The 24,127-nt window shown below is 41.6% G+C and overlaps 1 protein-coding gene across 1 annotated transcript in view; it reads left to right on the top strand.

Annotated features, from left to right (window-relative positions):
- Window positions 1–24,127, top strand: part of CAMK1D (calcium/calmodulin dependent protein kinase ID) — a 2,521,771-nt gene that overhangs the window by 1,393,061 nt on the left and 1,104,583 nt on the right. The window contains exon 3 of the mRNA XM_044088260.1: window positions 19,480–19,554. Within this exon, the coding sequence (XP_043944195.1) occupies window positions 19,480–19,554 (75 nt within the window). The remainder of the gene's footprint in view (window positions 1–19,479; window positions 19,555–24,127) is intronic.

The following is a 24,127-nucleotide window of genomic DNA, read 5'->3' on the forward strand; positions in this document are numbered from 1 at the left end:
TCTGCTGAGCACTACCACCTTCACTACAATCATCTTTGGTGACACAACTGTCATCTCATTTGACAGTTAGAAACAGATTTTGGAAAGAAAGCAAGACATGCTGTTAGTACTTTTTTAATTAGTACTACTATTTTTTGCTACATAACTTTGCTGTGTTACACATATATGTAAAATCACAATGCAGCTCATGTAGGCTGTTAAATCCAGAGAAGGAAAACAAGAAGCTATAATTTGTAATTTGTTAGTCTGTATAAACAAGTTTATTAGTCTGTCTAAACAAGCTGTGTGTGTGAATGTGTAAACTTGAAATTTGTTTAGACTGACTAACAAGTTACAAATTACAACTTCTTGTTTGCCTGCTATGGATTTAACTAATCTCCCTCCACATCTATTGTATTGTGATTTATTTCCTTATTAAGTGATAAAAAAAATCTGCTGAGCTGTTATTTTTAATGTAACAGAGAGGAATAACCTTTAGTTTTCTGGCAGGCTATAACCTGGTCTTCTATAGTTTTAGGCTGACGCAGACACATACAATCATACACACACACTGTGTCTGTCTCTGAGGTGTATTTGTCATACGAAACATCCAGGCTATGAACTATCTTTTCACAGAGGCATTTCAACTGTTTTTTAGCCAATAAGAGAGTAATGCACGCTCCAAAGACATGCAGTAGGTGGCTTGGACATTCTAAATTGGTTGTAGGTTTGAGTGTGTGTGCGAGTGAGTGGTACAGATGAACTACCGCAGCAGGGCTAGCCACCTGGTGGTGTAAACCTTAGCTTGAGATGATTGTCACTGTTGAAGTGACACCCTGACCCCATGTGCAAAATGGGAAAAAGGGTTGACGATGGATGGATGTGATTTCTTTTCTAGTCATTAGTGGATATTTAAGCACTGTATCTAACAATAGTAACTTCATAACTCCTGAGAAAACTTGAGTAACTGCAAAACCTATGTTGGTCCAATAAGAGATATCACGTCACATCTGTGTTCCAGTGTCTTTGTTTTTTTCTTAGTGGGTTAACATGGCATTTCTTAATTTTTTGATTCTATCTTTTGTGCCCAGACATCATAGATAGCATTAATAATATTATTATTGATAACATTACTGGATGTGGCAGTTAATTTCCTGTGAAGTAGGTTAGTAGATGTGATAGTAGATATGTTCCTAGTTCATTGAAGGTTGTGCGACAGGGCTGGCAAACTCGGCACGTATAAAATCTACTGCCAATCATTAGCGGACCGGAGTTCTGCTGTGGTGACACCTAACCGGGAAAAGCCAAAGGACACAAACAAACTGTGTCAGGAAGACACAAGAAAATTTTATAATGAATGAAAATTTTTGAATGCATTATTTCTGAATGATCATTCTCAAAGACTTGCTATCTAAGACACTAATCACGCGACTATGTTCCCATACCTGAGTGACACATTGGTTTGTGCTTCTTTATGTATCTTTTCACCTCCTTTACAATTTGCTTTAAAAGCTATAGTGATGGTCCATCTTAAATATGAAATTTTGTCCATGTTCTAACTAAAATTGTATACCTCCTGATACTTGTGAATTGTTAAAGAACAGTTACAGCTTTCTAGCTGCCAGACTAGTAAGTTGCAATGGATTTGCTGATTTTATTCCTTTACATCCATCATTAGTCAATTGTTACTATTGAATTCTTACGTAGCTCTTCTGTGCAAATCACTGGCTTGTAACTTGTCAACTGCGTGCAGGATTTCCTTTTTGTGGATGTCTTCTGTCTATGAAAGCAGCTCACCTTTGAATCACATAAGTTGAGACTTTACAAATATGGACATTAAGTCCACTAGAAAAAACTCTGTGGTGTTCATAGTGAGTGGCTTCTTCAGCTGAATATAAGACGATTTATGCATCCCTAACTATAGTAATATTTGAGTCAATGTGATTGCAGTAGGACAGTGAATGAGTTCATAGATCAGTATCTTTTACTTTGATAGTATTCCCCCTACCTTAATATGTTTGGTTTAAGGAATTTAAAGACATGATGCACTCTGTTATGTTGGAGGGATAAGCTCTGCTGTGGGTTTGTGTTTGTAATACTGCATATAAGGTTTGACTGCCTTTCCCCAGAGGTAATAGATTTAACCTGTGTTACTCAGAAATGTACAGGATAATACGTAAGTAGATCAGAAAAGGTTAGCTGCATGCAATAAATTGTACAAAACATCTTTTATGAGGTGATGAAAGCATGCACAGAGAGTCAACATACTTAAACTTTCAGATTGTAGACAAAATGACTCAGCGTACATATGCATCTGACCATATCTATCTATCTATCTATCTATCTATCTATCTATCTATCTATCTATCTATCTATCTATCAGTCTATCTGTGTTTTGTTGAGCCCAGTTAGTATCTCTAGGCCTGTGGCCAAGCTTCAGTGGAGATGTAAGATGATATTTATACTAAGTAGAGGAATTTTTGTTAGGCCTTTGGGGAAATTCCATTCTGTTTTCAATAAGTGTTGTGTGATTTTTTAAAAATCAATCCAAGCTACGATGAACTCAGGCAGGTAGGACCTCAGTTTAATGTCTCAGAGAGAGAGTACCTATTAGGACTGTGCTGCAGACTCCTAATTACATACTATATGAAAGATGATTTTATGACACAACACAGAAGTTCAAGCAGCCTACCTGTATGCCAGTCCAATTCCATTCCTTTACATTTCCTTATGGATGGTAACCATTTAGTACCTCTAGGAAATGAATACATGATTATACGTGTGAAGCCTCTTGAGTATCCCATTATAAAGTTATTGTACTCATTTTCCTGTGCTGCCTCAGCTATTTTTGTGCCTAGTTTCATCCCCTAGTCCGGTGCACCCCCCAAACTTTAATTTGATGTGCAAAAAAAAAGCTGTTCTCTCTATAGAAAACTACTTGCTACTAGCTGATATAGTTTAAGCCACACACAGGTTGCTACAGCTCTTCTGTTGTGACTGCAAATACAAAACCAGGATTCATTTCAAAATGACATTAATGCACTGAGAACTGGGAACTGTTGACCTCACCTCCTAATAATTTGAGCCTGGGTCAGCTATCCTCTCTGCCCCACTCTAGTTATACTTTTAATAATAAGGTAGTTTAACAAAACACAGGGAGCACTATGTGGAATAAAATGTCTTGTACCTATTTTATGCCCAAGGTTGTTACGGTTCTGCATTACAGCAGTTTTTAGAATTGCTGCAGAATTTCTACTGTGGCAGAACATTTGGTGTACTGCAGATGTTTTTAATTATGATGATGTTTTATAAATCCAATCCCTCATTCATTTTGATGATGTTTACTTTGTCCTGCTCAGTTTACTGGGGGAGATGGAGCCCATTCTAAGAATTAGGGGATACAATATACAAAACTAATTATAGATGGGACTGGAGGGTCTTGTAGGATGAGGACACACACACACACACACACACACACACACACACACACACACACACACACACACACACACACACACACACACACACACACACACACAAATAAAATTGCAGACAGTTTAGACACTGATTAGTTCAAGTGGACATATCTTTGGAATGTGGAGAAAACAAGATCTAGGCAAAAACTCATACAGAGCCCATGGTGGGCATGTGGACTCTTCACAGAAATCACCCCAGTCAAGAACCAAACCAGATAACCAAGCACTCTGAGATAGCAGTGCTAACTGCTGTACTACTACGTAGCTAGTTTTGATTGCACCTTATTTTTTTATTTCATCCTTCATAATTTGTCTGATTCTTAATTATTTTTGGACAATGAACTTCACTGCATTTCATGTACAGTGAAAGGGTAACATTGCATACATCTCAATTGTACATGCCTATTTTTATAGGTAACAGGCAGAAACATAGAGCCAGTATGCAAGTAAATGCAGTGACTACAGGAATAAAACCAAACAAGTAAAATAGAAGTCACTGGAACCACAAGCAGCTAGTAATGAAGTGGTTTATTAGATTCAAACAACTTTTAAAACCGCAACTCTTAAAACCGCTTGGTTTTGAAAGTTGTTTGCGTTTAATAAATCATTTCATTACCAGCTGCTCGTGGTTCCATTTTACTCGTCTGTTTTTTAGGTACATGCCTATGTTCATGCCTTTGCATGATGTAGCAACCTTTGGACGTGCATCTATTTCAGGATTGATGAATGGCTTCACATGACTTTCACTATATCGCCAAATATCACATATTATTTTAAAGCTGATTAGTGTACAAGAAACCAAACTACATGATAAACATACAAGTGGGACCAATATTTAAAGAAAAAGAGCCCATATTTTACATATCCATTTTTTCCAGAAGCAAAAATAAATGACTTTGTGAGGCAGATTTTTTGCAACATATTGTATTAAAATCTTCAGATTTTATACCATGTTATTCATAAAAAAGCTTATATTTTTTAAACAGTTTTTTCAGGTTGGCTTTTTGAAGAAGGAAGAGTTGTGTGCTCTTCATTATTCTAATTGTATGCTAATTAGATGCCCAGATTTTGGCCTGATGTACCTACTTTTCAAAAGCCTTTGTAGCAGTTACCAATATCTGCATGTTAAGAGGTATGCTTCCAAGTAATGTCAAATTATATTCTAATAATATAATGGAGAATAATAAATACATCCACAAGGAGAACATGTTCAAACAGAAGCCTTGTGTCCTGCATGTATAAAATATAAAATAAAATACAGTTTGCAGAAGACTATCTAACCCTTTAAAAACATAGTTCAGTTATTTGCGAATAAGGTAGTTTTTAACACTGTAACTCTCAGTCCTCCTTCCTTTAGCACAAAGTATGTCAGCCTGCATAATATTTCACATTTGCTCCATTCTGAGCACCCTTTGACTGTGGTACTGAATCCTTGAAATTTTTAGAGTGATTAGTTCCCAGTCATTTTCATGGAGAAGTCGGTACTAAAAGGATACCAAACATAGTCCTGAAATACAAGTTGAGCCATAAAGGACTAGTAAAAAATTTGGCCTTTAACCTAAGTTTTAACAGTGTGTTTAATGGCTGTCCCAAATGGCAATGGAGTCACATGGATTGGTATCAGCACTGCACAGAGCAGCAACTGAAATGCGGGAAAGAATCTCATTCTCACTGAGCTGAGTTATACATTACTGCACTGTGCGTGTATGCCAAGGGACTGGCAGTAATACAGGAGATACAAATAAAGCAGAATTAAATGTGGTCTCAGTGTTTTGATTGATAATGACACTTAGGATCAACATGAAAGAAAAAGCAACTTAATTTAAACAATATTCGCTGCCAGTCTTATTTTCCCATTGCTGAGATGTTTAATTGCATGGTTTACTAGTACGTTGTCATATCGTGTTAAAATAATATGTGCTAATACTTGGAAACAATGCTGCAGGCAAAATCCAGTAAAACAGTAAGTTACGTCCTAAATAATGTGATTGCATGACTGTGCTTAAGATAACATAAAAAGTCTAAATAGGCTGTATATCTAGTTTAAAAAAAGAAGCTAATATGTTTTATGCTCATGTGAACATGTATGTGTGTGTGTGTGTGTGTGTGTGTGTGTGTGTGTGTGTGTGTGTGTGTGTGTGTGTGTGTGTGTATGTGTGTATGTGTGTTTTGGCACCCAAAATATACTTTTTGGGATGTATAGCATTGAAAGCAGCTTATTATAGAACCATAGCAGATGTTTATTTGGTGACAGCCCAGCATACTAATCCATGATAGTGGGTTGCCTCCTTTGTCCCTTGAAATAGAAAAAATGCTGTATTGCAGCTGGCTTTGTTATAACATGTATTAATCTCAGACAAAAAGAATTGGAAAACATTTTGATGTAGCCTTCCTGGTCCCTCTTCAAGATCAGGGAAATTAATTAGGTTAGGGTGCCAAAACACCAGTTCAAATCTTCCCAAGTTACTACAGCTCTTTCTTTTGAGGTTTGGGAGTTGTCTTAAGTGGGTGTCTTGGGAAATCTGTGTGAATGTGTGCATGTGTGTGCATGTGTGTGTGTTTGTGTGTGTGTGTGTGTGTGTGTGTGTGTGTGTGTGTGTGTGTGTGTGTGTGTGTGTGTGTGTGTATGTGAGCATGTATGTGTATGTGTGTGTCTGCATTTAATAAGTGTAGTGTGTGAACTTAAAATGTATGACTTCCTTAGGGGAAATTTAGACAGATTGGTAACATGCAAAGGATGTGCATAAATGCTCGGATAAACTTCATGACACACTATGAATAGGTAAACTAAAGAGTGCACCATGTGCATATTTTCATCATACCCTTTTATGAGGTATATTGTTATTTCTATGGGAGAATTTGTTATGGTACCATGATGCTTACACCTTCATGTACATGTTGCACAAATGTTTTGGTGTTCACTTGCCCTAATATGACACTACACGGTGCTCTGACATGAATACTTGCAGCACAACATAGGGCTGGCTCCATGGCCATGCTGAATTCTAGTTAGGCAGTCTGGGAGAGAGAGGCATATGATAATCAGCCATGTGATCTCTCCACAGGAACTGCCTCCAGGAAGGTATCTGCACAATGTGTGATTATAAAATCACTCCGTCTTATAGATTTTCAGGTTGGTCCTTCCACATTGCAGTAATGAACACAAACACCTACCTAGCATAACTTTATATGGGTATCACAGTGGGGTGGAAAAATACTAGACACCAGGATTACTCTACAGTTAAGTGCTATAAAGACACCAACATCAGTACAGGAACTGGGGGTTCGGGGAGGAAACACTAGGCACCAGGGACTACTATATAACAAAATGTCATTATGGCACTGAAATCAGTATGGGATCATGGGTGGCGGGAAACACTAGGCACCAGGGAATCTCCGGTTGTGCAAAAATGGCACTTATGGCAGTACAGGGATTGGGAGGAGACACTAGACACCAGGGCAACTATATTTGATATAGCTATAGCCAGGAATTCAGTAAATAGTCTAGAGCAAGTCGTACCAACCAAATCGGAAAGTCAGATAGCCGATCACCAAAACACTGACACATAAAGCTCGAACTAGCAAAACTATGAATGGCCACTTCAGCGACTTTTTTCCCAGGGGAAAAAATCACCTGGCTGTCATCAGGAATTTTCCCTTTTCTCCACTGTAGAGTGATCTTGGAGTTGGTATATTTAGTTAGAGGGGTGTGTAGGGGGTGACCCCCCCCCCCAGTTTTGTACGGTTTGACAGTGTGTTTGGGTTTTGGTTGGCCAAGTGATTTTTTTTCCCTTGGAAAACAAATTTGCTGAAGTGGCCATTCGTAGTTTTGCTAGTTCGATCTTTATGTGTCACTGTTTTGATGTTCGGTTATCTGACAGTTCAGTTTTGTAATATAGACCCATACCAACCACCTTTCTCAATATGGTATTTTGTGATTCAGAGACATGTTCACTATTATGAGGAAAGACCTCATTATCAGTTAATTTCTTGTCTCTGAATTGCAGTTACTACTGCAATGTACAGATCATTGCTGATCTGCATGTCATGGCAGTAAATTGCTATTTGTGTAGGAATTAACATTCTTCCCACAGTTACACTCACACACACACACACACACACACACACACACACACACACACACACACACACACACACACACACACACACACACACGCACACACGCACACACACACACACACACACACACACACACACACACACACACACACACACACACACACACATGCACACACATACACAGAGTCCCCATATCTTTCCCAACTTGTGTGCCCTCCCATTTCCTCCCCCACACCCAGTCCCTGCAAAAGATGAAGTGCCACTATGGTGCGTGTCTAGTATGCCATCCCCTATCATTGGTCCTCATACTAGTTTGGAAAATGTAGCAGCTGCTGCAGTTTAAACCACACACAGAGCACTCCAGTGCTCAGGTTTGACCATGTATGCAATACTGGATTTTAATAACTGATAATGCATAAAAGAGAGGTCAGGATCAGATGATTGTGCCACCCCTCCCCAGCATTTTGTGGCCAGGGCACTTGCTCCTTTCACCTCACCCTAACTTCACTACTGTTCATCTCATTCATAGAGATGAACAGCAATGATGGATATGGATATTATATACAATAAATGACTGTGGGAATCTGAATAGTTCTAATTTGATAGCAATGGTAATTGGCACTTTGGAGCAGTGGGTAGAGCTGCCATCTCACAGTGCTTGGTTCTGCAGTTAAGTTTTTTTCTTGGATGAGTATTACTTTGTGCATGGAGGATGGATTGTAGTGTATCTAAAAGTAGCAAGTTGGCCCTATATTTTTTTTACTTTTCAACACAGACATCAGTACTATACATAGTCAGTATCTGTTTGTAGCGGTCTGTCATTTTGAGTTAATTCTCTAAACTTCAGTAAGTCCTTTAAAATGTGGACTTTGTTCACAATATAGTTATATTTTAAGAGCAGGCTCAGTAATTATTAACAATTTTTCCATAATGACCCCCTTTCATTGCACTAGCAATTTTACAGGTTTAATTTACTTGGCTAAATGTCAACACTGCGCTTGTTTTTACTTTGACAAGATGGAGAGGAGATTCAAAGAATGTATCTATGAGCATTGGCATGACATTAAATGTAAGAATGTGAATAATGCTTTGTTCAAACATATTCAAAACCCAGCACACTATTTTCTTTTCTTGAGGGGGTTGACAAAGTTCAGAAAATCCAAGTCGAGGTCCAGGGAAGGACTTATTGAAGTTTACAGAATTTGTCTGAGAGGTAAAATTAAATTCCTGTAACTATCGGAAACAAACAGAGACATTTCTATTGTTAGTGTTCTTAAACTTCACTCATATAACATTTGAGTTTTTGTTTTTATAGTCAGCATCATTATATACAAAGCAATTATTACATTAAGTTAATTAAATTTGGGGGCTGTATTAGATTATGTTCTGTAGATATCTGTGTGTTTTTATAGGCACTTCTATAATTATTACTTGTTTATTGAATGCAACACCTATTTTGAGGTCTTCTTAGGATATCCAACATTTTCAGGTTTTGATTGGATGAATTCTTACATGTGATTTCAATGTTTTGGTGTTTAAATCTCGTTTGTCATTAACTTTCATTCTGAAGAAGTCTTTTGCTATATACTGATGAAAGCGCTAAATCTTTGGTATTTTATTAATTTTTTTTTTATTTCAATCAGTGCTGTGTGCTGGTTTGCAGTAGTGTATTTTAACTGTTCGCATGTGCTCTGCTGAGTTGTGATAGCAACAGATAATTGGCATAATGGTACAGCGAGTGACTTCCTATTTCATAGTGCTTGAGTCTTCATCTGAGTTTTTGGATGTGAGTCCTTGTGTGTAGTGTGCACATACTCCCTGTCTTTGTGTATGTTTTATCCAGGAGCTCTTTGTTTCCTTCTCCGTACAGTCAGCTATAATATATACCTCTACCCATTTGTGCTTTTACTTTCATTCCACTCCAACACCAGAGGAGTACATGGAAAGTAACTATCATTTTTAGAGGTGGTGTAGGGTGGCAGGCACTTTTCCCATACAGGATTCATGGATTTTTACAAGCATTTGACCTCTCAATTTATTGGGACATAATGTTTTGTTAGCTTTTAATGTTTAGCTTTAGGCACAACTTAAGTTTTCCTTGAAAGAAAAAAAAAAGACAGAAATACTTTCCCCATTCAAGATTTTTGTTCAGGCCATCATTGGATCAAAAGGTTGCAAAAAGGTTGCAAAAAAGTTGTGAATAAGTTGGATATTCTCAGAACATCTAGAACTCTATGATTTCTAGGGGACTAGTAGCACCCAGACCCCTGGTATTGTTTGATTACTATGTCCACAATTATTACAGTGGAGTTCTACCCATTTAAGATGTATTAATATGTTTGAGAAAAAAATAAAAATATGACTGTCAATAAACAAGAGAGAAGTACGCTGCTTGTTATGGCTGCAGTTTTGGAAGATGGCATAGGAAAGGCACTAAAAGGTGCAAGGAGGACAATAGAGCAACAGAGGGATCCATGCAGTCCTTTGAGTAGGGCTCCATTTCACCTAAGCATGGCTTTAATGACTTCAGTCAGAGATCTGAGATGAATGTAGTCAATAAAGTGGGTACTGAACTAGTCTGTGGGTGATAGTGAACAACCCCATCTGTTGTTTGATTACAAGTAAAGGTCATTGACCTGCTATGATAAAGCCCCACCTCATTCAAATTAGACCCACCTATTTAGTTGCTTCCTGCAGTTACCCCACCCCACACACACACACACGCTTCAAAGTCACCAACCACCATTGCTACTGCTATACCATTGAATCAAGTCATGTTACATCTTGTGTCATTAATACTCGGAGTCATTCAGGCAGTTACAGCATACTGGGTGTCATTTGTAGTTTGTATGAATTATAACATGCAGCTCTTATCCTCTCACAAAATGGTGAGTTTATGCTGCTTCTTCAGATTTAACCCCCAATACTCCATTGTCAATGCAATGATAATGTCTATGGGTGGTGATCATCCCTCTGCACATCTCATCTATCTCCATTATTCATGTCAATGACATTCAGCTCTTTTTCCTCCTGCCAACCCACATTTGGATATAATGCACTGAGTTCCCCATCATTTCTAAACTAAGTTTCTCCTAGTGACAGACTGCAATTTTTCAACATCTTCAATACCTTCTGCATGTTCTGTAGTATCTAATGCCAAGTAAAGTATAATTTTAGTGCATAAAACTTTATCCTGAGTTTCTTACAAACACTGTATCACTTCTGCTCCATCATCACTTGTTCTTTTCAAACTCTTTGTATCTGTAAAGTACTTCTCATTAACACCACCTTTGGAAGGTAGGAGAAATTCCCCAATGACCCTGATAAATTATCCCTTATCAGCAAAAATACCACCTTGTATATTTCACAAATACAGACTGTAGGACTCTCAGAAGTGCACAACTAAATATAAATAACATGACATGCAATAACCTACCAAGTCACAAGTTAGCCTGTATAACTTTCTACCCTGGCAAAAAGAGTTTTTACACCTTTTACAGAGGTAAACAAGTGACCATTATGCATGATGAACTTACCTGCTGTACTGTACGGTAATATAGACACATTTTTCTCTGCCGCATAGACATAGCCAACCAAATGGAGTAGTAAGAGTATAATGCTGCATCTAGGCAGCACTTCCCACTGCACAAACTCATGGGCACAGCCGTCCAAATGGAGCAGCCAGAATACACTGTTCCATCTAGGCAGCACTTCTCACTGCACATACTCAATGGCTCAGCCGTCCAAATGGAGCCGCCAGAGTACACTGCTCCATCTAGGCAGCACTTCCCACTGCACATACTCATGGGCACAGCCATCCAAATGGAGCAGTCAGAGTACACTGTTCCATTTAGGCAGCACTTCCCCATTGTACATGATCATGAGCACAGTATAGTGATTCTTAGTAAGAGCAATGCCTCAGCAGTAATGTGTCAAGTAGCTAAGCAAGTGGCCATTACTGGCCATGTGAGTGTAAAGTCTTGTTATTAGCACAGAAGATTTCAACTATGAACTGTTAGCAAGCTGCCTCATGTAGCCCAGGGTTTGATCTCCTTATCTTTCATTTGACTAATGTGTGACTCTGACCAAGTAACTTATCCAGGTAGTACTCTGGGTCAGTTGATAAATTTGACTAGGCTCCCCAGTGGTCTCCTTGACTGCATACCTAGTAACTACCAGTGAACCAATGCTACATACTCCTCTCATACTCAGATTCTATGTCTGCATGTTTAGCCCTCCCAGACCTCTCCTTCTAAACCACTGGGTTTCTCTACACTCAGTTGAGATAGTTTTGATTTTACATTGTTTTGACATTTTGTTTTAATTAGGTTGATGATTATATGTTTATGTTAAGTTGTCTATCTCGCCTTCATTCTTGCTGGATGGGTTCGGAGCCGACCTCGGCTCCGACTCGGCCACTCTAAAAGCTCGAGAGTTGGTTCCACCGGCTCGAGGCTCCCCTTATATCCCACAATGCTAGGCGAGAGTTACCTCAGATCTCGTTTGCCGCTACAGCTATCGAGGTGTTGGTTTTCTACCGGTTCTTGGTAAGTGACTTTTATTGTGTAAGTTAGTCTATTAAAACCCCTTTAATTTTAATATTTTTACTTATTTCCCTTAGTTTAGAGAAATTTTTATCCCCTTCTACAAAATTTCCGTTTTTTTCCCTCAAGAACTTTAGGTTCTTCCCTTGGGCCTACAGGCCTTTTCTCTTTCCCTAGTGGAGTGTGTGTATTATTTCTTATTTTAAAAACCTAGTTAGTGGTTTATTATAATTTAACTTGACAGGGTGTAATTAGTGTGTTTGTGTGTGTGTTTGATTACACCTTTAGAAATGTCTAAGGAAGCAAAGGTCTCCGGATTCAAGAAGTGTGATGCGTGCTGTCAGAAAATGTCTCTGACAGACGCTCACACTTCTTGTGTCTACTGTCTGGGACCTTTGCACCTGCAGGACTCCTGTGCTGTGTGCCATAGCTTCAGCCCCAGGGTCCTGCAGGAAAGAAAAAATAAATTGATCTTAAGGGGCTTACTCAAGCCAGAGGATTCCCTTTCTGTTTCTACAGGGAAGCCCTCTAAGGCATCTAGGTCTTCGGCTCCGACAACTGAGCCGAGACCTAAGGTTTCTAAACCTTTGCCTACATCGGCTCCGGCTGGAGCCGATGAGTCTCAGTCCACAGTTTCTGTGGTTCCTCGGCCCGGCCGTAGCCGAGGTATTAGAAGTTCCCGTGTCGGCTCCGACCAGACCTTCGGAGCCGACAACTAGGAAGAGGTCCAGGTCACCATCTCTTGGCTCCGTTCATTCGGCTCCAGGATCTCCCCTGCTGTCTGAACGGAGCCAAAGATCTCACTCCTCTAGGTCATCGAGGCTGTCGGATCATGACCTTCAGAGGGTAGTGAGTCGACTTCTTAAGTCCGAGGCACTGGCCCAGATGCTTCAGAGCCCGACTCATCAGTCGATGCCTGCCCCGGTCCATCAATATATTCCTCCTTCAACTCTCTTGAGCTCGGAGCCGGGTCGCGTCGGAACCGAGACTGTGATAGCGTCGGAGCCGATACATTTGTCTTCGGCTCCGTGGCCGGCTCCGATTTCTTCCTTGGAAGAATCTCGGCGCCGGACTTCCCTCGTCGGCTCCGAGGGGTGAGTGGCATCGGACCCTTGTCCGACCCCTCTCCCTCTCGGTGCTTCGGCGCTGGTGAGTTCGGCTCCGACATCGGCCTCGGAGCCATCACTGTCGGTGCCGAGGGAGGTTCTTAGCTTCTCGGAGCGGGGACCTCTGGCTTTGCCTGACAGGGGTGCATTCGAGGTCATGCGGAGTGTGTTAGAGCCTAGCTCTACTCCACAGTCGGCTCCGTCCGCCCCTCCCTCTACGGTGCCTCAGGTCAAGTCGACTCACTCCCTCATCCCGGACCGCAGAGAGCCAGCTCCTCAGGAACCCCTGTGGGATTTCATCCTCTTCCGAGGCCTCTCCTGATTTGGCAGAAGAGCCCCCTCGGAAGAGGAAGTGTAAGAGGAAACACATTGACTCACCTGAGTCCATCACGTCTGACACAGATATGGATGATTCTGAGGGTTCCCCCCGTTTCCCTTCTGAAGATGTCTCATTTGCAGACATACTAGAGATCCTGAAACAGAGGGGAAATTGGCCAGCCCTCAACCCTTCGGAGGATGAATCTGTGTACCTTGAGGCGTTTGGCTCTCGCCCTTCCACCTCCTGGGTGTCTCCCCCCTTTGACCCCCTCATGCAGGTGGTTGCTAAGAAGGCATGGACGGCTCCTGATTCAGTGGACCCCACTCCCAGGAGGCCCTCCAAGTTCATAACGGCACCAGCAGACAAACAGTTCTTAACAAAAGGAGTTTCTGTGGATGCTATGGTGGTAGCTGCTGCCACTAAGAAGGAGCTAGCTGATCCTTCAGTACCTGTCCATCCACCTAACAAGGAATCTAGGTCCATGGACAGGTACGGGAAGCGGATGTTCTCGTCAGCGACATTTACCATGCATTCGCTGATCTACCTATGCCACTTTACTCGTCTTCAAAGGGACTTGATCAAGGAAGCGAGTGAAATGTTAAAGGACCCTACAGCTGCGGGTTTTCAAGATAAGATGAATACGCAGCTGGCTACCCTTAACTCCATAACCAACTCCTCCATGCGCCTTCTCTCTTATGCGGCTGATGGAGCGAGTAGAGCCGCAGGGACAGGTGTGGCCTTACGTAGGCATGCCTGGATGCGGCTATGTAATTTCGCGGACCCCTTCAAGACGTCTTTCACTAACTCCCGCTTGATGGATCATCTCTCTTTGGTCCTCAAGTGAAAGAAACCTTGACTAGGTGCGAAACTGATGGCAAGACCCTTTCTGCCGTCGGAGTCCGTTTTTCTACTCCTTCTAGGCCTTACCCCAAAGGCCAGAAAGGTGGAAAGATGTGGTTCCGTAAACAATCTCAAGGGACTTCGCCTGACGACAGAGTCGCTTCCCGCCAGAGGCAGAGGCAGGAATAACAATGGTAGACGCCGCCCTAGGGGCAGGGGGTCCGCAGAACCAGGGCAATCGGGAGCCTTCCTGACAAGCCCATTCAGCATCCCTGAGGTGTTCCAGCACTGCCCATCTTCGGGGGCAGTCGGGGAAGATTGTCACTGTACCCAGAAGCCTGGCTATCCCTGACTCAAGACAAATGGGTACAGTCCATCATTTCAAGGCTATTCTATCCCCTTTCTTCGCATTCCAAATCAATCAAAAAAATCCCTTCCAGATGTTCCACCCGCTCAAAGGGATCTAGCGGTTTTGGAGATTTCAAAACTGCTTACAAAAAGAGCAATTCAGCCAGTTCCAGCAGACCAGCAAGGATCCGGAATCTACTCAAGGTTCTTTTTAGTTCCAAAGAAAACAGGGGACTGGAGACCAATTTTGGATCTCAGTATCTTGAACAGATCAGTCAAGAAAACAAGATTTCGGATGGTCACGCTGCAATCCATTGTTCCCCTTTTGGGCAAAGGAAACTGGATGTGCTCTATAGACCTTCAGGATGCGTACTATCACATAAAAATGAACAGACGCTCCAGAAGATTCCTCCGCTTCAGGCTGGGAACCAGTCATTTTCAGTTCAGGGCCCTGCCCTTTGGTCTCACCACTGCCCCGGTGTTTACCAAATGCATGGCAGTGGTAGCTTCTCACCTGAGACGACAAGGATTCCAGGTGTTTCCATATTTGGACGACTGGCTCCTCACAGCTCCCACCAAGCATCTCCTTCTGATGGCCAGGGATTGCACTTTTCGCATTTGTCAAAAGTTAGGCATTTCAATAAATTGCAAAAAGTCTGTTTTGTCGCCTTGTCGTACTATTACTTTCATAGGCTCAAATCTAGACACAGTAGACATGTCTGCGAGACTAACACATCAGAGAATAACAGACATTCACAAACTGGTCTCACTCCTTTTCAACAACAACAGAATCAAAGCCAGATTAGTTCTGAAAGTGTTGGGAATTATGGCGGTGGCCATACCCCTGCTTCCATTAGCCAGATTCCATATGCGGATCCTTCAATGGATGCTCTTTACTCAATGGTCATACCAGGAACTTCCAATGTCTCACACCATTATGATCACGCAAGCGTGCAAAAATCTTCTCATGTGGTGGATGTCTTCCCCTCAGCTCTTGTTGGGAAGACCCTTTGTTCCACCCCCTCTGGTTGCTACTCTGACAACGGATGCCTCCCTGATCGGGTGGGGGGGGCATTATCAGGGCAGGACGGTCCAGGGCACATGGCAACCAAACGAATGCCACTTGCACATAAATGTTCTGGAGATGAGAGCAGTGCTTTTAGCGTTGCGAGCCCTTCAAGACTCTCTTCCCTTGGGAACGATTGCAATCCAGACAGACAATATGTCTGTAGTGTGGTACATCAACAAACAAGGCGGAACCAGGTCATACCCCTGTGTCGAGAAGCACTCAGACTGTGGCAATGGGCGATTTCTTCTCAGCGGTTTCTGATAGCAACGCACATCCCCGGGAAGTCCAATCAAATTGCGGACAAGTTGAGCAGAGCAATCCTCATGCCTCACGAGTGGTCTCTGAAAGACTCTGTGGTGAGAGAAATTTTCCTCAAGTGGGGTCAGCCTTGCTGCGATCTTTTTGCTACTCCCCAAAACAGCAAGTGCAGAGAATATTTCACTCTATTCCCTTTACCAGGCCAACCCAGCAGAGACGCTCTAGTCCAAGCTTGGCCCCGGGGACTTCTGTATGCATTTCCTCCCTTCCCACTAATCTCTCAAGTGATACAGAAAGCTATCGCTCAGAAGGCCTCATTGATCCTCATTGCTCCTTACTGGCCTCGACAGGTATGGTTCCCCTTTCTACATCAATTTCTTTTGGAGCGACCGTGGAATCTGGACCTAGTTCCAGATCTTTTGATCCATCAGTCGGGTCAGCTTCATCGCTCCCTTCCCTCTCTGAACCTCACTGCTTGGTTCCTCCAGTTCCAACCTTAGCCAGGCTTCCTCAATTATCTCACTCTGTTCGAGATATTTTGATAGCTTCCCATAAATCTTCCACTAGGAAGATTTATTTGAGTAAGTGGAGACGCTTCACATATTGGGCTCAAGAAAAGGACATAGATCCTTTCACTGCTTCCATCCAATTAGTCCTTGATTTTCTAGCTGAACTCTTCCATGCAGGTTCATCTCCCTCTACTCTTAAAGTTCAATTGGCAGCTATTTCTAACTTTCATGTGGGTATTTCTGAAGCTACCTTAATGTCCCACAAGCTTTGCAAAGCCTTTTTGAAAGGAGTTTTTCTTCTCAGACCTCCTATAAGAAATCCTCCTTCTCCTTGGGACCTAAATTTAGTACTTGCTTCTTTGATTCTTCCCCCTTTCGAACCTGCAGTCTCCTGTTCTTTAAAATTGCTATCATGGAAGACTCTTTTCTGGTAGCTATTACTTCAGCTAGAAGAGTTTCAGAGCTTCAAGCACTCAGCTGTCGACCTCCTTATCTATTGTTTCATAAGGACAGAGTATCCTTACGAACTAACCCGTCCTTTTTGCCTAAGGTGGTCTCGACGTCAAATCTAAACCAAAGCATTGACCTCCTGTCTTTTTTCCAGAATATTCCAATAGGTCTGAACAAAAATTACACTGCCTGGATGTTCATCGTCAATTGAGGTACTACTTGGATAGAACAAAACAATTCAGAAAATCTGATCAGCTGTTTGTCTCCTATGCGGAAAGCAGAAAGGGACTTTCAGTTTCAAAGGTATCATTATCCAGATGGCTAACATCTTTGATTTCCCTTGTATATGAAATTAGACACCAAAATTGCCTAATAAACCTAAAGCCCATTCCACCAGAGCTTTGGCTACTTCTTTAGCCTTCCAAGACAGACTGCCTATTGACACCATTTGTGCAGCTACTTGGGCTACTCCTCACACTTTTATTTCTCATTATAAGTTGGATTTAGCTTCTAGGCATAGAGCTAATTTTGGTTCCACTGTTCTCAGGAGTCTGTTCCATTAGGCCACCCGGGACAAGGTGCTAGGGACGCGGTCCCATCCAGCAAGAATGAAGGCGAGATAGACAACTTAACATATAGAAGTTATGTTCTTACCATAACGTTCCATGTTAGTTGTCTTCTTCGCCTTCTTCTTCATCCCACCCTCCTTCCCGGCCTGGACAGACCTAGAGGAGTTGTGATTGTGACCTCTCTTTCTACCACCTCTTTCTTAGGCATATGCTATTGTGCATATTCCCGGTTCAGGATGTAGGTCACCCTTCTTTCTTCCTGTTGTTAGAGGTGGACTCTGTTTAGAGTTATTCTTTTACTTTTATAAGCTGGGGTTAGCTTACAAACGAGATCTGAGGTAACTCTCGCCTAGCATTGTGGGATATAAGGGGAGCCTCGAGCCGGTGGAACCAACTCTCGAGCTTTTAGAGTGGCCGAGCCGAGGTCGGCTCCGAACCCATCCAGCAAGAAGAAGGCGAGAAGAAGACAACTAACATGGAACGTTATGGTAAGAACATAACTTCTATTTATGCACTATAGGTTAGTATTTTTTTTTTGGTTACTGTGATTTTGATGTTTTCTACACCTGCCTTAGGCCCATACTTCTGATTAATCATGTTCATTTTAGGTGTTGTACAGTCTTTATGCAGATGTCTTAAAATGGGGAAAACTGACTATATCTGTTGAAGATAGGGCATTTCTGAAAATTACTAAATTGACAAATTGGGCACAAAGGAATAATATGCTACATCAAGCATTAAGCAAGTGAGAAACATATTAAAATATATACCACAACTCATAGTAATTGAAACTGGATTAATTTTAGGACCTATGCATGTGAATAAATCCAGTTTTGAGATTTTCTGATCATATTAAACAATTGGGTAAACATAATTATAGAAATAAAGGCTGTATAAAAAAGATTTATAAAGTCTAGGAAATTGAAAATGAAATTATTGTAAATTATATTAGACTTAAACTTGAGTATGGCATAGTAATATGAAAACCTTTTAAGAAAACAAGCATAAATAAATTGGAAATAGTTTAGCAGAAATATACCAAGGGCATTCATGGATGAGAAAGTTTATTTTGGTCTGGAAAACTAAAATTTCTGAACTTGTACAGTGTCATATAAATATTTAAGATACATTATTTAGTCGTGTAGGGCACTTGGAGGCAATATATTGGGAACCTTTGGGTTATCAAAGAGTAGTAGAGAAACATGTGATGACCTGTGTAGAAGATTACAGTATATAGGAATGGAATATTGGTTCTCTGAAAGAGTAGCTGATGCCTGCAATAGACTACCAAATTATATTACAGCATTCCTAGTTTAGATATTTTATGAACCGCTTGGACACCTATTATGGGGATGACTCTTTGGCAAGTTAGAATGACATTACTGTCCCTATGTGAAATATTTCTATCTATATAGGCATATGTTGGTGTGCAGTTTCTGTGTGTTCTTTCATGTATAGTTTTTGTGTGTTCTTTTGTTCATGTCTGAATACTTTGTGCTTTGTATTCCAATTTCCTAAGAAAAGAGGGATTGATTGTTTTTTGTGTGAAACTGTTGTACATTGTTTTCCTGAGCGTATACATATACATACATATGCTTGTGTGTAAGGGGGGTATGAGAGGGGAGATACCTGCAGGTATGCTTACTTTAGTGTTTACTAATTTTTTGAGTTACTCATTTTTTAATGTCCACAAGTCAGTAAAGAGTGCCACAGAGAATGTTTAGGCTACCACAAAAATACAGGATAATGACTATGAATGCTGAATAAACTAGAATAATGTATATTGGTATCAATTTCTGCAGTATACTCAAATTATTTAACTTTACTTTAATGAAGTCTGAGGTTTAGAAGTTTGGTTATGAATTAGTTTGTCAGCCAAGCTGCATTTTAAAGGCATCTCATATTAATTTTGATGGTTTTCCTTTTTTCCAGAATCAAGCATGAAAACATTGTTGCTCTAGAAGATATTTATGAGACTCCTAACCACCTCTACCTGGTTATGCAACTGTGAGTAATACATGTTCTTTATTTTGAATAAACTGCTACATTTTATGAAAGATATTTGTTACATGTTTGCTTTTGGCAAAAGTGTAGCTTCAAGCAGTTTATCGTGTTACCTTTTTTCAAAGTTCTGTATGTAGCACATGTTCTTCACTGACTTGATTAGCTCAAACTAAACCAGTAGCTTGTAGAAAGATACATTGTGACAATATTTCTTCTTCCAGGACATTGTATAAATGCTTCAGATTGTTCCATAAGACAGCAACTGTCTGCCTAAATCATGTATATTTAGTCGGAAATCTTTCTTCCCAAAGTACTATCAAATGCAATGTAGTATTACACATTCCTGAATGGCAGAATGGCTTCATAGCCATTAAAACTGTATTTTTCCCTGAAAAGTACTGTAGAGTCATGCAGAATTTTGTTTTACTGAAAGGCTGGACCAGATCTAGTCCTTGTTATGCAGGAATGTCTAGGGTCATACAGTCAGCAAACAATTCACTCTTAACCAGCATGGGACAGAAAAGGCATCCATGTGGAATTCTTGCTGAGCATTATGGCATCCCTAACCATGCATTCCAAACAAGAGTGATGCTTTTTTTTTTACTTTTTTTTTTCAAATGCCAAGCATTATTGTATTTATTAAAAGTATAATGCTCATTTAAACAGAAACTTAAGTCCAGCAAAGTTAATCAAATTTCAGGTGATAAATAGAAATGACAATATTTAATAAAAAAGAAAGTAGTTTTCCATGCAGCACATATTGTATATCAGCAAGGCCATTGTGTGATAAAAAGAGCTAGCAAATCTGTATGGAATAAAGCTGTACCAACAGTTTTAATTGTTGTTGAAATAAGACTCCATAATGAGCTAGCCAGTAGTTGGGAGTTTGTATGCTGTGTACAGGAGAGTTGAAGAAAGTTACAGTTAGCTGTTTGTTCAGAGTGAGGGAATATGTATGGGACGAGAGTGAGTGAGCTAGAAATGCAAAATGAAGGGATGCTAATGGTAGACTATACTACAAGGTTTATAACTTAATAGCTGTGTAATTAATTAATTCCCATAATGAAAAGGATGCTAAATGATATATTGGAAAGTGTTACAGTCCTTAAGTAGCTCATTTTGCCTCTAGCAAGTACATGATGTCCTTCATGGATGCATCTGCAGTCATAACAGCTGGGTTGTCCTGTCGTCAGGCAGCCCGTCAGTCGGCCGGATTCCAAAGTCCGGGTCCGGCTTCGGCTGATGTCGCTCTTCATCCGACGTCATCTCTGTTGGACTTCGGGTATAAAGGCATCAGCCGATGCCATCTTCCTCAGTCTTTCTTGCCGCGTGGCGCCCGAAGCAGAAGCTGTTCGCAAGTGCCGGTCGGTCGGATCCAGAGATTTTTTCTACCGAATACTACTTCGAAGACTTCTAAAGCTAAGTACCCCGTTGGGGACTCTTTCTTGCCTCAGCCGATGTCAGAAAAAGTTAATAATTGTTTAACCTGTGGGAAACAAATACCTCATAAAGATTTCCATTCTTACTGTCTGCCTTGTTTAGGCCCAGCCCACGTAGCAGCCTGTTCGCCTGTGCTTCCTTCAACCGAAACGCTTAGGCGGCGGTCGGAGTTTGCAGAACAGTTTTTCGGTTCTGACTTTGCTTACATTATGTCGTCGGAACCTCCGACTACACTTTCTGCCAAAAAACGCAAAGAAAAAGACCGACACTCGCGGTCCGCGGTTTCGGCTGAAACCACGCTTAAGCAAACCGCGAGTGTCTCGGTTTCGGCCGAAACCGAAAACTGATCTAGGTACAGCCGAATCTATCTCTACTCTTGAGGCCCCTGCTACAATTCTTGAATCGGCCTCTGAAACTTTACCCACTGACTTATCAGACACCATTCCCCTGGATGTCTCTACCCCAGCACGTGGTGCTGCTAGGCCTCCAGCAGCCATGTCCATTAAGGCCTTCGCCAGGGCTAAAGCAGCCAAGTCTACCAAATCAGTGCCTGTTAAACCACCCTCAACCAGGCCCTCTTCTAGTTCTCAAATGCTCACCTTGGCAGAAGATTTGATTTCTTTAATTAGAGGATCTCAACCTCACCCAGACAGGGCCTCTCAGCCCCCAGATAAGAGACCTAGGGCAGAGCCCTGAGCCAGTGTCCTCTGATGATTCTGCAGATGAATCAGACATTACTGACCAGCCAGAGGCCCCTTTCTCTAATTTTGAGGATTCTGATGCTGAAGAATCCATTCCAGCTGCCTCCCCTCCAGAAGAATTCTCCTTTGGGGAGACCTTGCATGCCATGCGAGAGCAGTTCCAATGGCAGCAACAAGAATTCTCAGATTCCCGAAAAAGACTTAGAACCTTTCTGCACCTTCCACAGCACAGGCCCTTAGCTATACCTCCTGTTCTTTCTGTGGTAGATGACGCTTTAATGATGTCTGCTCTGCTCCAGACTCATTACCCCCAGCCCCTGCCAAACCAGACAGATTTTACAGGGTGCCTGACACTCATCACCACCTTTACAAGGCCCCCCTTGCAGACCCAGAAACAATATCCCAGGGTCCCAAGGCAGTTGCCGCGACCATAGCTAAAATCCTACTCCTTCTGAAAGGGAAGCAAGGGCATTAGACAGATGGGGTAAAAAAGTATACACTTCAGCTACTCTCTCAGCTAGAGCTTTAAACTGCCAGTTTCACATGATACAATACCAAGAGTTTATGCTTGATCAGTTAACAAAAAAATTAACCACTGATGAAGCTCTTGACAAGAAATATGTATTAGAAATGGTAAATAACATACAACAGGTTAGTAACCATTCCTTAAAATGTGGCTATGATGCACTGGAGGCTTCATTTAGATCAGCCATGACTGGCACAGTGATAAGAAGGCATGCATGGCTAAAGGAGCAAGCTCTACCAGATCATGTTAAAGCTAAATTGTTAGATGCTCCTATGGATAAGACAAGTTTGTTTGGTGCACCTGCCCAGCAGGTTATGAAGAAAATGGAAGAAAAGGCAAAATCAGTTCAAACTGTCAAAGATTTCCTGCAGGTTCAACCCCAAGGTTTAGCAGGAACTGGCCTGCCAAGAATTGGTCCTTTCCTGACTCCACAAGATTTCAAAGGGGCAGGAATAGACGTTCCAGAGGCAGAAACCAAACCAGAGGAAGTGCCTACAGAGGACGACAGTGGCAAGGTAACAACAGAGGCACAGACACAGCCACTGCCACTACTTCAACACAGCCACAGTGACTTACTCCTAAAACCGCCTACCAGGGAGCAAATAGCAGCTCCACTAGGCGGAAGGTTAACTTTATTTGCAAAGAACTGGCACCACATAACAAAAGACAAGTGGATTCTGCAAATTATACATCAAGGTTACCGATTCCACTTCCACACTATACCAGTCAAAGAGGAATGCCAAATCTACCTCCAAATCAAAAACAGAAGCTTTACAACAGATAATGGAGTTAGCAAACATGAGAGCTGTGGAAAAGTGCCTGCAGCAGAGCAAGGAAAGGGGTTCTACTCCAGACTGTTCCTAGTTCCAAGAAAGGAAAAAGTTGGAGACCAATTCTCGACCTGTCCACCTTGAATACATACATCATTGTCCCAAAATTCAAAATGCTGACCCTACAGCAACTTCTTCCCATGCTGGGCAAGGAGTGTTGGCTGGTAACTCTAGATCTCAAGGAGGCATACCTGCACGTCCCTATTCGACCAATCTGCAGAAGATACCTCAGATTTCTTGCAGGATCAGAGCACTATCAATTCTCAGCATTGCCTTTTGGCTTATCTACTGCCCAGAGTATTCACAAAATGCCTGGCATCAGTAATCGCATACTGCAGACTGCAGGGAATTCATATTTACCCATACCTGGACGACTGCCTGCTACAAGGGACAACAAAAGCAAGTTGACAACAGATTTGCAAAGGGTCATTTACTTGCTACAAGCACTGGGATACACAGTCAATCTACAAAAGTCAAGACTGATACCATCCCAAACAAGGACATTCTTGGGAGCGGAATTGGACACAGTGAGACAAATGGCATTCCTAACTACAGAAAAACAAAAAGAACTCCCTCTTTACTTCTTGTCACTAACAAAGCTGAACAAATTAACAGCAAGAAAAGTTCTGCAGGCCTTGGGCTTCATGGCATCATGCATAATTTTGGTTCCATTTGCCAGACTACATATGAGAAAACTACAGTGGTACCTACGGAATTTATGGTCCCAACACAGACACAGCCTCGAAACAGAAATCCCACTAATTCCATGCTTAAAACAGGAGTTCCTATGGTGGGCCCAGGCATGCCGGTACAACCCAGGCCTTCCCTTTCACAGAGGTCAAGCAAGCCAGAGCATTACAACAGATGCTTCAGACCTAGGATGGGGGGCCCACATGCTGGACAAATGCGTGCAAGGATTGTGGACTCAGGATCAACTTCACCTGCACATCAACCTAAAAGAAATGCTGGCTGTAAAACTGGCTATCCAAAAGTTCAGACCATTTCTCAAAGAGGGCCAGCTGTTGATAAGGACAGACAACACCACAGTCATGTGGTACATCAACAAACAGGGAGGCACT

Source organism: Protopterus annectens, chromosome 11.part0 (assembly GCF_019279795.1).
Source record: "Protopterus annectens isolate FY-2018-M chromosome 11.part0, PAN1.0, whole genome shotgun sequence".
Classification (NCBI taxonomy): domain Eukaryota; kingdom Metazoa; phylum Chordata; order Ceratodontiformes; family Protopteridae; genus Protopterus; species Protopterus annectens.